Source organism: Anopheles nili, chromosome 2 (assembly GCF_943737925.1).
Source record: "Anopheles nili chromosome 2, idAnoNiliSN_F5_01, whole genome shotgun sequence".
Taxonomy (NCBI): Eukaryota; Metazoa; Arthropoda; class Insecta; order Diptera; family Culicidae; genus Anopheles; species Anopheles nili.
In genome coordinates, this window is record NC_071291.1 from 7,271,071 (window position 1) to 7,288,664 (window position 17,594).

Here is a 17,594-nt window from a genome sequence, read left to right on the forward strand (position 1 = left end):
TGAGACAGCAAGGAGGAAGGAATTAGGGTTTAGAACAAAAATAAAAACAATACATACCAGTCTATACGCTTACCCAAACCTATCACTTATCAGAATAATATCATACACCTCTATGAACATATACGGGCAACGAGCAATGAGGAATTTTTCAATACAATACTACGCAATAATATAGTCGATAGAGCGGAAATTGATCGTTTAGATGAGACTCGCGTCGCTGCAGAAAGCTGATGTTCTGTAAATGCATGAGTGAAAATTTGTTTCTGTCCCTGCTAATCCGATCCAATCTGTTTGGCGGTAGGAGTCTGCCGCCCTTTCTTGCACAACAATTTGTAACCCAAGGCGGTCGTTTGCATTGACCAAGCCGACGCCAAACATGGAGTACAGTTGAGCGCTGAAGTGTGCTCGTAGGTCCTATTGGACCTATATTTCAACATCTCCACACAATCCACAAAATAGCCACTCGAAGCGAGTTCAAACGCCCCAGCCAATAATCGCAAGCATGTACCTTCTGCAAAATGACTCCAAGAAATATTTATGCAGCCTTTGGATCAAAATTCCTCTGGTGAGTGCCTAGAGAGACCAATATTCAACCATATTTTTTTTTGCTTTGGGAAACGTAAACGAAACGGTCATGTGACTCTCGCTTTACCGGAATCTTTAGAGGAACCTGTAACGGCATGCGCCCGAAGCGTAGCGCCAGATAAGGCTTGTGTAGCATTAGCTCTCCCGCCAGAAGGTGGAAAAATGAGAGGTTTTATTATAATTGTACACGCTTTTATCACTCATTTTCGATCGTAAAAGACTGCTGCTGACTTTACGGGGAAGGAGGGAGGGAGGAGACCATTTACTCATTTACTTCTTTTGTAGGTCGGTTGATTACTGTAGCAAATGTAGCTTTCTATCAAAAGAACAAGACAAATAAACTTAAAGAATAAGTGAGGAGGCGAGTGCGGGTAGTGCTGATAAGCTTGTTCAGAGAAGAACCGAACAGAAAACCCGACATTTTGAAGTAGCTGGCAGTAGATTGATCAGTTGTAGGTTGTTTTTTTTTCGTGTTGGGTCTAAAAGAACCGGTACCACATTCTGCTATCATTTCGCACGTCACACTAGCGATGAACATGTTTAGAGCCATCAGAGTAAGGCAAGCGATCAAAAAAAAAAAGAACATAGCCCCGACCAACACCAGTCGAGAGGTGAAGGAAAAACAAACCCGTGGCAATTCAAATGTTGGCCCGAAAACTGCACCCCCTCAAGCAAACACTCCCTGGTTTAGTGTAGAACGAAACACATTCCACTATTGCCAAATTCTAAGTCACACGCGCGGCCAAACAGCCGATGCAAGTAGCGCATAGCGTTGAGAGAACAGAATCAGGCAAATACATCACAGAACACACGAGTATCTTCCCGAAACCGTAATCGAACCGTCATGTGCCGGTCGATGTTATTTCCAACCGAACAGGCCTCTCGTTGCTCGAACTTTGGATCAAATAAAAAACCTTATCTACCTACCGAATCCACGCAACCGAATATCCAATAACCCACTGCAAAATGTAACCGTGTAACACGATCATAATCAACCCCAAAATACCTATTGTAAGCTTGTATACATATATGGACAAATAAAATGGAACCAAACGTTCCGCGATTTGTAAGCCAACGTTCTCTCAGCGATCCCTCACACGGCGTCAACCGTAACATCCGATACGATCAACCCGATGGAAAGAAACGCGATCTCTACGCGCTGTCGAGGATCGAAAAGGGCAATAAATGGGCGCTCGCTGCGGCGAAGGAATTCGTCAAAAAAGCGTCCACCGCGTGCGTCAATGGGTTATATTTAGTTTTGCGAGCAAATACAACAAAAAGCAAACGCAACACCCTCTGGCGGTATCTGGTTTGCACGAGCGGAATCCGCGCGGAATTGTGAAAAAAGAAAACCTGCAGCTGCGTCTCGCGATTTCGTGTTACGGTGCACCACCACCGGACATGGCGACATTCGGGCGGCACGAGAAAAACAAATCCCGCCAGCATGTGCAGCTCGTAAATCGCTTGCGTTCCTCAGCGAGCCACCAGAAAGTCACCCTTCCGTTGGGGGTTGGGGGTAAGTTTTGTGGTCGATTCCCATCGTCGCCCGTGCTTCCGACATTCGCCATCAGGGAGACTTTTAATGGGGTATTTTTAGCGTATGCTTTTCGGTCGTCTGTTCAGCACCCGTGCAGGAGCGACTTGATGCCAGCGGTGTATTACGTTTGAGTTACTGCCTGCCTTTTAGTATCCTGCTGCAGCGAGACACGTCCGTTGGCCGGTGGGATGTTTAGAGTGGTAAATATTTTCGCTGATGCCAACTCGACCGTGCAAAGTGCACTGGTGCATGGAAAACGTAATAAAATATACGTATCATCATTTTATTTTCCAACCATCCCAACGAATGAGATATCGAGCAGCATTAATTCTAAAAGCCAACAATACATGTCACTTGAATGGGCAGCAATCGATTGTTACGCAAACTGTTCATTTTCAAATGCAAATTTGATGATCACGATAACAGAAGATCGTTTGTATTTTTCGCATCAACCAAACTGGCCGCCTGCTAGGACACGGTTTTCGATTGGAAAAGATACCTTTGCCAAAGTGAAGCGTCACCATGGAGACCCCGAACCTGGCGAGTTGAGCTGGGTAACATTAGAACAGGCTTCTGGCTTACTGACAGCGATATTCCGATCTAACTTTATCTGGCCGTGCCTTCGTCTCCACCGACGTCCTAGACGGCCTAGTCGGCAACCGGTTTCTGCTGGCAAGTTGAACGGCCGTCGGACGCGAAATGTGGTTTCATTCCACGCCGTACCGTATGTGGGTTGAAACGATTGGCCTCCCTGGCGAAGCAACAACGAAACCAGTTTGCGGTGCACTCAGGTGTACTTAAATTATGGATGTAAATTTTGCCGACGCTGGGATGCAAATTCACCAGACGGGCACCGAAACGGAGCCACTTGAGCTCTTTTTCCGGGAGTTTTCTAACGCGAAAATGAAACATAACATTTATTTTTCAAACCCAAACTTGCCGTTTCCGTGTGGGTAGTTTAGCATACCGCAAATAGTACCGGGGGAATACTACTCGCGATCGGGATTCACGCGATCACCTTTCATCCCTTGTCGAGACTTCCCACGTGTTGCTTCTCGAGTGTGTTATACCGCCAGAGGGCGGTTCCGATACACACACACACATCCGAGACACCCTTAGAAAAACGTGACTCAATCTGCGAAGTTGTTGATAGCACCCAGAGTTCCCGAAAAATCGTAACCAAAGATGCGTAACACGCATCAACCAAACCGCCTCGAACCGGTTATAATTGAACCGACAGGTGGTGTATTGTTTTTTCTATTTATGTATGCCCTCCGGCTGCTGCCCTTATGTCGTACGGATTCGTCCAACGCACACATGTGTTCTCATGTGCTAATTATAGCCGTAGAAATGATGAACACGTCAGAATGCAGCCTCAAGCACATACCAGACCTGTCGGTTTGGCGACTGCTAGTGTGCTATCCCCGCACGCAAATCGGCAGCTAAATTACTTGTTACGACTAGAACGCAGGCTCATTAAGTGATCACTCGATCACCACGTGCCCACGTCACGATATTGTGATTCGAACGTGAAACGCCGCAACGAGCAATGTCTAAATTAGGGGATTGTCTAAAAGTGGATTGTTGTTAAAGCCGCTCGGTGGCCGATGTAGGAAAGATCGAGACCGGTAAATCGACGAGTTGATAAAACGGTCCACTCCCTGGGTTTGAGAAAGGTCCTTGCGGCTTGTGGCATTTCGAGATGCAGCACGCTCGTGCAAAAAGTGAACAAGTTAGATAGTTTGATGCTACCCGGTGTATCTTCTTCAATACACTACACCCGAATTATCGTCGCTGAGGCGTAAATCAACATTTTTCTTGTTTACTCACGAACTTACACGCCTCCTGATCGGTTTGGTGTAATTCGTTAACATGTAATGTCTCACGGACCAAGGTCACGGTTCTGGCACGAAATCGGAAGCGAAAAATGTGGGCTTTGTTTTTCGTCTACACGCTCGTCTCGCAATCGGCGGTCTGCCTGCCTTCTAACACACACCCACACTCGGGAGGAAAATTGAAAATGGCGTCGTGTGCCGGTCGACTCATAATGAGCGGGTCAGTAAAAGCGGCCGGCAGGCGCCAACCCTTCACTGGACGGGGGTGGGGATTTCGCAAACCCATCACCATAAGTACCGCAGCTTCTACCGTGTGGTTGGTTGTGTGCATGCGGTGCAGCAAACTGCACTTTGTTGCTATTTATAGCAACATCGGCACCGAAAGACCCAGAAAACTGGCTCACCCAAGGAAAACCGACGCCCCTTTCCGATGGGCGTCTACGTCACCGTGGTGGAGCATGTCAAGACGCTGCTCCCCACTCACCCTCTCCCACGGAACTCCACGGAATGACCTCGAAAATGGATCATCTGGGGCGCATAAAACTCGACCCTCGACGCACTCCAGAGCAGGGCAGGGCGGTGAGAATTGCCGACGCGCAGAAGACGCATCGTGTGCGGTGGTCCGAGGTCGAAGGGATTGCGTGTGGGCGGGGAGTTTCTACGCAGTTCACGTCATGTCCCCACGGATGTCCCTACCACGCGCCTCCATTCCAGCACCACTAACATCCTGACCCACTGTTGCGAGTAGGACACACACTTGTCATCGCACTTGGGTGCTACCGAAAAGAGGGGCCGGCAGTAATGATAATGAGTACTATTTGTACTTCAAGGTCGCTGGTCGCGGTTATTTCCGATTAGTTAGAAAGGGCCACCATGCAAGGGGGTGTGGAGCATGAAACTGGAGCATCCAGTACAATAGTTTCTGTTTACATCGACCCGTTAATCAGTAAACAGCTCCGATGAAAAACCAGTTCAAACACGATATTAAATTCGGCGGCAGGCTTGGTGGCGCCAAAACGAACTTTACTAGGCTAGAAAAAGGTGACCAATTATCACCCCCTATTTATTGACTCTGGCACACACGTGTCTGGACGATGTAGACAACCGAAGCACTTCGCAGTCGATAGTGACCGCTTTCAATTAGCAGCAAATCCGAGCAGATCGAAGCGCACGCATTGTCCTGGAACACCTGCTGTAGCTCGGAAGATGTAAACATATCCCTGCAAGGCCATCTCAGCCCTGGACCGATAACGGTCGGTCTGATATGTGGTGGAAATGGAATGTCGCATCAAACATTCCTGCCCGGCTTCAACCGTGAACGGAAATCGGCGTATTGTTTACGCGTTTTATTTTTAAACTGCTGGCTCCGCTGCATGGAACACTCCCGAAAGGGCTTATCTTGGCCTACTGCGCTCCAGCAAACGTCCCTGACCATGGCGGTTGTTTACGTTGCAGTGTGCTGGAGGCGAAACGGCATCGTGCTGGAATGGTTTTGCTTTGGGAGTATGTCTCCCAAAACGAAGCATGGATTTATGTTTTTCTAATCCATAATAATGGGATGCGGCCGATCTGGGCTGAGTGATGATTGATTCGCGCATCACTAGGATCGGTGCCCTCGAGCGTCTCGAGACCCGCACACGAATCCCGAATGACGTAGAACCGGTTCACGGGACGTGAAATTGAGTGAGGGCACGTCTCGCAGATGTTTTGCGTATCATTTCGCTTGCCGCCACCCGTTACTCAATTGATCACAATTGATATCGTTTATGTTGTCATCTTGCGAAATGGTTTCCACGCCGCTGATGGCGTTGTGGCGCAAACCGGCACCGTAATCCATTGTGCCGATATGCTGGCCGGACGTCACCAGAAGCCAAGCACTCTGGCCGGGTCAATTTGTGCCCATTTGCCGGCGTCTCGTGCCAGTTCGATGCGTGCCGGAATGGGGGGGACTTCCCAGGAACTGGGCGCATCATCGTTCCAAAACCGCGAAAGCACGGCGCAGTTTCCAATTAGTGACGGGGGTGCGTAGATCGCGTTGTTGCAGAGCAACGATTGCTGGTGATTCTTTGTCGATCGTCCCGGCTTTGTGATTGTTCCGGCGCCAATTGGCCACGTCGCCAGCATTTGATTGGAACTGGTTTCGGCGAAAGTTCGGAGCCGTTACGATGCGTTTACTGTTGATCCTTGAAATTGCCGTTTGAAGCAAGGATTGATGCTTTTTTTGCATACTAGATTGATTTTTGTTAATTCATAAAACTAACTTTTTTTACGCCATATTTTACGCCATCAGTACATTTTGATTAAAACTGTATCTCTTATTTCGAAGCGGCTATCGTAAATCGCACCTCCATATCTATCTCTTATGCAACGCATTTCCTGCCATCTAGCACCGCTTTATCGCATGCCCATGGAAGAATAAATTAAAAACAGACATATAAATCATGACGCGTCAATAACATTTTCCATTATAGCAGAGTCTAAGTGCCATCACTGAATTTGTCGCGCCATATCGTTTGATGATTGCATAGCATTGGCTCAATTGCTCTCCTAAAAGCATTCATTCGTGAAATTACGGGTTCCATTCACTGGCACCAACTGGCATTCTGCATATTGCTTTCTCGAGCGTGAATTGTGTACTACGCCATCCGGGCGCCCTTCGGATGGAAACTCCCGAAACGACGTCATCCTGGTCGTCCTGGAATCTAGCCCCGTTTCCTTATCAGCGCTTATCACCATAATTAAGTCCGATTGCATCATTCGCCAGTTTTGTTGTGCCCTTGTAATCGAGCATCCCGGAGCGATCCCACGGAGCGATTACAGCCCACCTCGAAGACCTTAATCGCACGTAAATGTCACGCAAGATGATGAATGGAAGACGTCTGCCATTGTGTGACTATCTGATAAGGGTGTGTTTGATTTGTAGGCGGTACAGAATAAGGTTTTGTGTCACCGTAGCGAATCTTACTCATCCATGATTCACTCAAGCTGCACCAGCTCGAGACAATCTTCGAACGGTTATTGCTATTTTGCTGTTCGTATTTGCTATCTGAACTTTTACACGTGCCAAAGCAAACAACTTTCAATCCTTTTGAAGCTGTGCAAAAAAAATTACTACCATGTTCCTTCCCGAAATGAGCAACAAGTTTTGGATTCGCCTGCAAGTAACGTTTGGCGATTTCCCTGCATACTTTCGTAAAAATAGAAAAACCAATCCCTCTCTGACACCAAACCGCACGATCTCATCGCCCACGGTGTCGGTGATGGCGTCGTTCGAGTGCATTCGATCCAGAAAAATCCAGTGCGCCAGCTCACATCTAGCCGTGCACCGAAACCGCCAATTAACCTATCCCGTGGTTGGAGTAGCAAAAGGGGGTACAAATAAAACAGTGACCGGAGCACAGGCGAAGCTAGACCTCCGATTACCCGGATCGTGTAAATGTTATGAAATATCTCCCCGTCGGCCCTTTAGGGCTCCTCCTGGCCAGTGTGCGAGCTGCACGAGCGTCATACACGTGTGCACGGGGCCTCGAGCTAGCAACTCGGCTCGGGGGAATTCACCGGTACGGAACCGCAAACGAAGTCGCGATTGCTCGCTTGTTTTAACTGTTTTTCTTCTTCTTCTTCGTTTGCTGCAAGCACACTGCACTATCGAATGACAGGGCTTAGTTTTTTTTTTCTTCTCTTGTTTTACTAAACCGGTTCGATGGGGATAGTGTTTGCTAAGCACTTACACTAGCCCCCAACGCGCGTCGTCCGGCGATAGAAAATTGCACCGTGCAAAACGCTGAAGCGGTTGCTGATAACGTTGGCCCCAGCCGAGAGCGAGAAAGAGAGGCATCGTGGAGCATAGTGTTTTATCGTTTTGTGAGGCACGTTCGCAATTTTCTCGATGTTTCAGTGGGCACGGAAAATAGTCATCTCCTGGCTGCAGGGTTGCAGGGAATTATACCCAACCCGCGGAAGCGTAATAGGAAACTTTTAACAACAGCTCGAGACGACAAAAAATTTTTAAGAGAACCGGTTGCGTTTTGGTTGAACCGGTTGAGACTCCCAGTTTTGTTTTATATCCAATCGAAATGTCATTTGATCATGAAACTTTCTGGTTCTTGATTTCATAGTAAAAACCAAACCTCAATACGTGAATCCCCACACATAAAGAAAACTAATCCTTCGATGAATAGAAGAAACCCCCTAGAACGATTAATCGAGCAGGAGTACTTGAGCTCAGTAAGATCGCATGGACATCAAGTCATCGCTACCAGCGATTGCTCATCCTATTCAGTTGCGTTGCATTGCTAGATTCCGCATGCTTAATCATGACTGGACTCAGAACGCAGTACTGTGAAACCGGTCCTAGCCAGTTATACCGGCAGTTCGCAAATCCGTGTCCAGATTTGCTAAGAAGCGTGAGGATTCATTGCCCTAGCCCGAGCTACAACGAAGCGTGTTTGGGTGAATGGAATTTCCAGCTCTACTAGAAGGCGTTTGACCACGGTTCCGTGGGTCTTTGTGTGAACCGGTTCCATCGATGATACAACGCCGTGTTACGGAATAAGTGTAGAACCAAATATCACGTCCAATACACGTTGCACAATAGTCCTTGCACCATATTCTCGATCTCTGCGATATTTGGTCATTCCGGAAGCGATTGATGTTCATGAGTTTTCGTTAAAGCATTTGCACATTGCACAATCATTCGATGGATGCACGGAAAAGAAAGTGAGAGGAGTTTTCACCATACTAGGCTCCTTGAGCCAACTGGCTGCGGAATTGTTTGAACCTCTCTGCAGCTGCCACCTCGAACGGTGCAAATAAAGTGCAGTGTCAACACGTTGTCGTAGGGCTGGAAAATGATTGCCCCGGCAATTCATTGCGCAATCGTGGTTCTTTATTGCGTGCTCGTGCTCCTACAGGAACACGCCAGCTCAAGAGGCATGTGACAAGGGTACTTCAGGGCCTTCATGCGAGTCACCATTAGGACGTCACGCAGTAAGTTGATCACGCAAAGCCCACGTCCCGTTGCATCAGGCTACGTAGGCTTAAATTTGTGGTAATATGATTCACGAACCCACCCCACGAACTTCCAGGAGCCGTTATCTGTAGCGCTAGTTCGAATGATCCCGGCAGTGCTCAGATGCACATCTGCGGAAGTTACTGCACTGCACGGATGGTTGTCCCTTTCATCTTCGTAAAGTAGGATGCATTGCAACAAAATGGCCATAAATCATCCGTTAGAAAGTGAGCAATAATCCTCAACCAAAACCAGGAAGCACCTCATGTGTTGTAACTGGAGAAGGGCAGGAGCGATGGAGCGAGATGGGGTATGAAACTACCGAAGGAAAACCTTCACCAGCGCCGAAGGTACTCATGAAAGAGGAATGTCCTGCCCTGTCCCACACCACCATCATTTCTCTCGCTGCCATGAAGAAAAAAAAAAGAACGCTTCATCTCGTGCTCGCATAAACTTCCGCGATTTCATAAACATTCGCGCCCATCCGTGACAGTCCGAAGTGACATATTAATTGCGCACGAGCGGCAATCGTTTCTCAGTGGCGAGGGCGTTCGCGGATTTCCCGCCACCATCCGGTTGCGGAGGAGGACGCAGCGATCGAACCGCCGGTGTATGCCGGTGGTGCCGGGTTGGCGTCCTTGACTCGTGAGAATCTCGCACTCACACTGTGGCACCGTGCTGTGGCCACCGAAACCGAATCGAACTGGCGCCAAGCGATCGAGCCGGCAGCAGACAACGGGTCCCGATGTAAGTGCAATGTCAGCACAGCGGAAAGCGCACGTGGTTGGGCGTGTAGTGCATTGACTACGTCAATCGTGATTAACCCGATCAAAGGCATGATCACGTAGCGCACCACAGCCGGCTAGATGCCGCCCTAACTGCCCATTGTGGAATGTGTGGAACGAAAAGTTGGCTAGGTAGCTGGCGTGTATCCAATACAATATTGGAGTAAAATTTTTAAGACAAATATAAAACGTTACATCTATGATTTCAATGGGCAAAGAAAGCGATTTTAACCGAAGCTCCTTTTGGTACTTTTAGTACATGCCAGCCATGTGTTCTTTTCGTACAACTTCATGTGAGTTATCGGCTTCAGCCGTTCACCCATGGCATACCACATCTCTTGGTGACGCGAATCAAACGCAACAATTCAACCCGCTCGGGTGCAATTTGCAAATGGAGCTTTTGCGTAAATGTGGCACGTACGGCCCAGCTCAAGCCGTTTACGCACGAATGCCACCCCCAATACCGGTTTCCGCGGTAGCGCCAGTACGACAGAATCGTTTTGACGCGTTTTTTTCCTAGAGGTGTGCCGGTTACGTTATCATCTGCGATCGAACCAATGGATGGCAGGAGATCTCTCCCAACCTCCACCATTGTTTGACGTGATTCAACAGACGATCGGATTAGGAACGTAGCATTTACCCCGTTAACCCGACCTCCTGGCCACCGGCGCATTCTGCAGTTGTTGTTAAACATTGCTAAAAATAGTAGCTCCTTTTTTTTTTGCTCCTCTGTCAGCCATCAATTACCGTCGCGGAATGCCAACCCGCTTGGCCCCCGGGGGGACGAAAGATACAGGTCGATCGGTGGGGGTTTCGAAAGTGTTTTTTCTTTTTTGCTTTTTTTTCACCATCATTTCCCGTGCAACAAACCGTGTCTGTGGAGGTGCCAAGGGACCGACAGGTCGCATGTAAAAATAAATACCACCTTTTTCATTGCATGGGTACGGAGGTGACAAAATTGTCTTTTTGTTTTTCTTTCATTGGTCAGTCCTTCTCGGCTTTATGGCAATCTTTCAACTAGTGCCGCTGCGTGGCAGAATCCTGATGCTAATGTCGAGGCGAAGCTTACGAGGACTGGCTCGTCGATGGGTTTGTTGACTTCAAAAACAATAAACGTACGATCGGAACGGGACACAAGGTAGATTGACGAAGGGGACGAGAAAGATTGACGTCGTCTAGTAACATTCCTTGCAAATTTACTCTCGTCTTTTGGAGCACTTACAATCGCAAATGCGGTTGAAATAAATATTGAATTATTTGTTATTATTATCCATAACGTTTTTTTTATTGAATTCCATTCAAATTTCATCTGAAACACTTTGCTGTAAAGATATTTATTTTAGTAATAAGGATGTTCTATTTCCATGTGCGTGGAGTAACGTCCTCGCGACAAACTTCTGGATGCTGGTCACATTCGACACTCGTCATATCCTTCGACATTCCATACTGGTGACGCGTATGAACCGGCAGTGAGAACAAGGCAGTCTTGAAATGCCCTTTTTACTCACACCATTTAGGTCAATGAAAACGCAGCGCATCTGGACGATGCAGTTTAACAGCTTACATTTTTTCCTCCCCAATGTCAGGGTTCTAACGGCTTTGTCGCGGCTCGCCTACCAGGAAACGCATAAATAACAGGGTCGTGTATAGTTTGCAAACAATGTTCGAAAAAATAAAATCTAAACGTGCGAGGCAGCGACGGATGTGACGGCAGGGTGTAGTTTCAGGTGATATAACATGGCCACGAGAGTCACCGTTGAAGCACGCACGGATTTATAGTATTTCTTTTTTGTTTCGTTGTATGTTTTACTGCCAACATACCAACTGATCACGAGCGAAACGAACCACTGATCGTTCGCGCGATTGCTACTAGTATGAGTAGCAGCCCTTGCTTAACAGTACAGATACAGCCTGGTGAGTAAAATAGCGTTGTTTACAGCAAATTCGGAGGTTTTGCATCCCACGCCATGGTTTGTGCGAACAAGTTCTAAAAATATATCCTTCTACATTTGCACGGATGGTCCGATAACTACATGTGATCTGGCTTGGGGACGATCAGAGTCTGGTCCCTGGTCAGCCGACGATCGTATCGCTCACGTTTCGTGGTGTGCTACCTTGCAAAAAGGGCCACATCTTTGTCGGCAGACCGCTGATTGTAAGAATAACCGGATAAAGTCAGAGATTACCAGACAACGACGAAAAATGTTGTCAAAGGTTGATTCTGTTGGGTGCTGCGCCAACTTAAACAAATTGCAAATATATCAGCTACCAATTGAATGAAAAATAAACACACTGTCTACTTCTGAAGTACAATTTTGTTTCAATATTACAAGGAACAGACTGGACCTCAGGGAGTAATTAATAGGGACAAAGATAGTATACCGTGATCATGATCGTGCATTTGTTTTCTTGCAGTCTGTAAATATTGTATGCTCAACCAATTCTCGAAATCAACCTAAAAACCAATAGGACGTAGTTCAACGAATTTTACTAAACAAAAAACTATTCTAAAGCACACAATATGATTGAAAATAGCACGACAGTGTGCGTTTCGAAACATGTAAAAATTTTCCAATGATGAGCATGCCCTTATAAGGACTGGGGCATAAAACTCCTACCCGATGGCATTTGAATAACATAAATATTATTTTAACGAGTACTTTTGTTGCACAACGGTGTTGTTCTAGCATATTCTTCAGGAGCTGAAAAAATACTATCAGTTTTCGAAAAAACTACAATCTATGCATGACTCAAAATTGGTGGAGGCGCCCAAAACAGGATACGCAACACGTTTAAGTAGTTCAAGAGTAATTTTAGTCAATGAAATATATGCAAGAACACTTAATTTCTATTTTCAAGATTATTCTCGAAAGAATATATTGAATAGAAGCAAATCAAAAACCAAAGGAATTAATACACGTGCTTATTGCATTCAAAGATGATCATCGCAATCTTCTGTATGGATCAAGCTTTCAGTTTAACATTATAAACACACAGCACGACCGTCAAAATCTAATATTTACCTATCACTGTCAAATGAGAACAGATTTTAAAGCGCTTGCACGCTACATGCGGTGAAAGTTAATAAGTAATTTAAAGTTATCATTAGTTAAGCATATTACAATTACGTTAACTTTTCATAAAATATAGATACGCAAATCGAATGAAATATTTATAATAGTGAAACAACTGACTTGTAGTTTAATTTACGTGTTATTCGACATCTTAAGGCATACAAGAAGAACTAGAAGTTTACGCTCGGAAAATTTATCCCGCGCTTCTTTCCTAAAGCAAAACCGGTGTGATAAGCTTCTTCTATGGCTGGTCAAGTACAGCACTTACATATTAAACATTTTTACTAAAATGCCATAGAAGGTAACCCAAACGGAACCAAAAAGGCACGGATATCCTATCTGCTTACTGTAGCGTATCTTCAAGGATCGTTTAGGTTGATCGATTTTCAGTAACTATAGATAAAGTCGATGAAAGAAGATGTATGCAAACCTGCTTGTGATTTTTGGAACCGTTGTTATTCCGTTGGTTGTAATTTCTTTCGTCTGTGTAGTAACGTTCGTCAATTTTTACTTAAACATCAGGTAAAAAAATATCTTACCTTCTTCATTCACCTCACTAATTTTGCCAATTATTTTAACGTTGTTTTTACAATTTCCCGGTATAGGAGACGATTTCCTGCAAAAGTAAATTGCTGGTTTTGTAATCATGATAGCCATGTCCCTTACGACCAGTCGAATTCCTTTATGTGTCCATCGTGTAAGCAGTATAACGGGTTTACTGCGGACGGAGATTACAATCGAGAAATACCAGAACAATACCAGCAACGAAAGAATTGTTACTATCAACACCAGCCTTTGAACATCACTGACGACGATAAGTGGGATAAATCAACGGTTCGCTCGGTAGCTAGTCAAGGACCGTTTCGTAATAATAATGGTCTCTGTTTTGGATGCAATCGCAATCAAGAATTGAAAATACATCAACTAGCTTCGTTCGTTCCAGAAGATGAGGATAACTATGAAACAGAAGTAGAAGAGTATCGGTAAGAAATATAGATTAATTGGGTTACAATTAAAGGAAACATCTAACGGATTTCATATCGTTATAGGAAACAACTGGAACAAGCATATAAACTATGTGGTCGCTGTGAACGTGTCCTGAAACGCACGCTTAACGATGTGAAGCGTAACATTCTAGGATCAAAGCTGTCTCAAATCGGAAGTAAAAGCCTGAATGTCCTTGACATGCACATGCGTATTTCGGCGAAGCAGATTGTACAACAAAAAAGGCAAAAATGGGCAAAATTATGTGTATGGGCTGTCAGCTCTCTACTGTTGATAAAACTGTACCAAGACTTTTCCAACTCGAATTGGACTGTCACAGATCTCATGATGCTATGCCCAAAGCCACTGCTAACTGGAATCACAATGGTGTTTTCGTACGTACTTGCCACACGTGCTCTGCTTTGGAGGCAGTTCGAACTCGTACTATCGGAACCCACTGTTCAGCAAACGACGGATCGCATTCAATCTTTTGGAGACGAGATATTCCATCATTACGTTCCACAATTGGTTCAAACCTCCGCTCACTATTTTGATTCAATGACGAATCAAACGCAAGATAATGCTAACTCGTCACTTCTACTGAACTTTGCCATCGTTGCATTAGCGTCGTTGTTAGTTTCATTAGGGAATCAACGGACCGTCATTAAACAAATTATTATCGTTGTGTTCTGCCTCGCGGATATCGCCCTGAAATACATTCAGTACCAGGAATCGTCTATTCCTATCTGTTTACTTACTGTTACCTCTTTGGGACTATCGCTTAGTTGCATCGGACAACGATTAATACGCTGCGGTGTGCCAACGAGCAACCTAAACTCCAGCTTTCACAAAATTTACTCGCAACAGTGCAGGGAAACCGATTATACCGATAACGACACCACCGCCAGCGAACAATCATTTGTATTAGAACAGAATACGACGAACGAGTTTCCCATAACTGCCAATACTGATATAACGCCAAATGCTCACCGGTTTCCAAAGGAGCCACCAACATCAATACCCAACATTTGCAGTGACAAGAGCAGACAATCATTAGACACAACAAAATCAGGCAGTCCATCCAATTTTTCTGTTTCTCCGACAAATCCTTTCTTCATGCCTTCCTTTACCGAAGGACAATCCCCAACAAGACTAAACAAAATGAGCGGATCTCTGTTCAATGTCACTACAGGAGAAGTCGGGCGTAGCGCAATGGACAACGATTCGATATTCAAGCAAAGAAATATTGCGCAAAATAATTCCGGATATTCTCTACTAAAAACACCCTCGTTTTCAGTGGACAACTTTCAGACTATGGCTTCTAAGCAATCGCACCGATACAATTATCGACTTTCCGGTCCACCATCTGTTATTGCTGGCAGTCACCGGGATAGGGATTTCAACAGACACCGTTACTCAATGAACACAATAAATCAAGAAGAAGATCGATCTTTCCGTCTGGAAGATCCTTTAATAGAGGACGATATCGATCGCTTATCAATCAGTGGACGTGCGTCGTTAAACACATCGGGATTGCTCGGTAGTCCTATGTGGCTGGGACACAACAATCCGTTTGCACAAATGAAAACGATCGAGCAGAATAAGGAGCAAGAGGTTGCACAACCCTCCTCGTCCTTGCGACAACGGCGCTTTTTCCGGCCACCCGAACCACTAGCTAAGGATTTGCTATGGACGGGACTTTCTCACACGGGAGACACGGGTAATCAGCAAACGCAAATGTCCCGCACCTCTTCGCAAAGTTCCGGCTTCGAATCGCAAGCGGGAACGACACGCCGAAACACCCCTACGGAATCGGACGTTCCATCGGGGTGTGTCAATGGCGAGACTCCAGTGGGTGCGGGAAATTTCATCATCTCGCCAAGAAATGAGCAGCCATCACCGGTGCCGTCGTCGGCGTCCATGTTCGAACGGAATACTATCGGCACGTCGTTTGGCAATCACCGTCAGGACACCTCGCAGCAACGGTCACTGTTCAATGAGCAAAATTTGTTTAATAATGCTCTCCAAATGCAATCATCTGCCGTCGGAGGACTATTTTTCCCGAAGATTTCCCGTACCTCTACCGTCAGCAACACATCTGGGTCGACAGCTTCGTCCGTAGCTTCGTATAACACGCGACACATTTTCGCACCGCAGCAATCGAAAACACCGTCTTATCATCATCAGTATAACCACAGTCCAATCGGAGGACCAATGAATGCTGCCCAAATCCCTAGCGAAACGTTCGGAACTTTAGGGTTTATAAACAAAACATCTTCTTTAGCATCGCTCACTGGAAACAGTTTCTTTACCTCAGCAAAGTCCACTGCCAGGGGCACACCAAGTCTGCTGAATCTTAGCAAATTAACGAATGAGATAGATGACGGTCCACTGCCTACTGCCTAACCGTTATGGCGTTAAACCAATAGTTAGGCCAAACATAATGTTGAGGGGAAACGTCCCCTTCGTGCATCAAAGTGTGATTATAAACATGTGTTTCATTTTCGTATTGCATATTTTAAAAGAATTAATACTCATCATCATCGGCGAAGAAAAGTTGTACTTGTGTTGAATTTTTTGTTTCGTGGATTGAAATTGAAAGAAATTCTTTTAAAAAATCTATTTTGCTTACATTTGCCCATACTTGTTCAAGCTTTGTTTATTTACGATGGTTTAGTATATTTCCTATCCTTGCATGTCCTAGTCTAGTCTTGTTTCGACCTGAATTGTTAACCACGTTCTGTCATTTTTACCACGGGATGGTGGCGTTGAAAAACAGTGCAACGATTAAACTAAACAACAAAATTTTACGAAAAATGCTTCGCGTTCAAACTGATTTGCAACATTCACCTATTATAACATAATTAATGTAATTAGCTTGCACACGCTCCTTCTGCAACCGAGCAATAGCCATAAATCTCTGCTCATGACTGGGTATTTCTGATATTCAAAAAACTTTTTGTTATAGCACGTATACATCCATCAGCTGTTATCCTATCGACAACGGAGCTATTTTTTGTTAAAATCCTGATTTGATGACTTATATAAAGCACTTTGTCTAAATTTCAAATTATATGATCAAGGACACAATGTATTCTTCAAAGCAAAATGATAAAATATGTTTGTTAGTGTAGCGAAAGCAACTGTTATTTGTTCCAATAAAGTACAGTGTTATTACGTTTTCATTCGTCGTACAACAATGAGTTTCTTTATTGGTTTCACGGTACATAAGAGAGCAAAAGCGTGTTCTTATGCTCTTTGCTCGAGCCAACTATGGTCAACAGAACTCAGGTCCAACAGAAGATGGTTCAATACAAAATGCTTTAAGTCACACGGAGGCGCTTCCGGTTGGTTCATTTTCGCCAATAGGATATGCTGAGTACGATACTATCAATTCACAATTCAATTTGTTGCTAAACAGAATCCTGCATCGCGATAAATTTCGGATGCTTTAACAATATACTAGAATCCATGAAAACTAGTTTGTTAGATACGTTGTTTACTCCGTCAGTTATTACCTATCTTTTACTATCGCTCTTCTCATTCCATATAATATTGATACATGAATGTATGTCGCGCATTTCGTGTTTCTATCTGGAAAAGTGATTTTCAATTCAGAGAATGTTTTAAGTGTGTATTAGTATTGGTATATGTGTACGTTTTTTGGAAAAAAAAACATTCCTAGCCTACAACATGCTAATAGATTTGGTTGTGGTAAATTTCAATTCAATCTAATATTCCATTCGCATAGTTCTTCAGATTCCTTTCTGATCACTCTCGAAT

General features: G+C 45.0%; 1 protein-coding gene across 1 annotated transcript; it reads left to right on the forward strand.

Annotated features, from left to right (window-relative positions):
- Positions 1–13,245: 13,245 nt before the first annotated feature.
- LOC128730777 (uncharacterized) lies at positions 13,246–16,361 on the forward strand. The gene is made up of 3 exons (XM_053823856.1): positions 13,246–13,349; positions 13,433–13,810; positions 13,877–16,361. Exons 1-3 carry the CDS (start codon positions 13,246–13,248, stop codon positions 16,215–16,217), a joined length of 2,823 nt encoding a protein of 940 aa, XP_053679831.1. The 3' UTR covers positions 16,218–16,361.
- Positions 16,362–17,594: the final 1,233 nt, after the last annotated feature.

Bases quoted from the DNA above. Each gene is read 5' to 3' on its own strand.
- LOC128730777 (XM_053823856.1), top strand. From the start codon at position 13,246: ATGTATGCAAACCTGCTTGTGATTTTTGGAACCGTTGTTATTCCGTTG. The intron at 13,350-13,432 runs GTAAAAAAATAT...TTCCCGGTATAG, and splicing joins AATTTTTACTTAAACATCAG to GAGACGATTTCCTGCAAAAG. The intron at 13,811-13,876 runs GTAAGAAATATA...ATATCGTTATAG, and splicing joins ACAGAAGTAGAAGAGTATCG to GAAACAACTGGAACAAGCAT.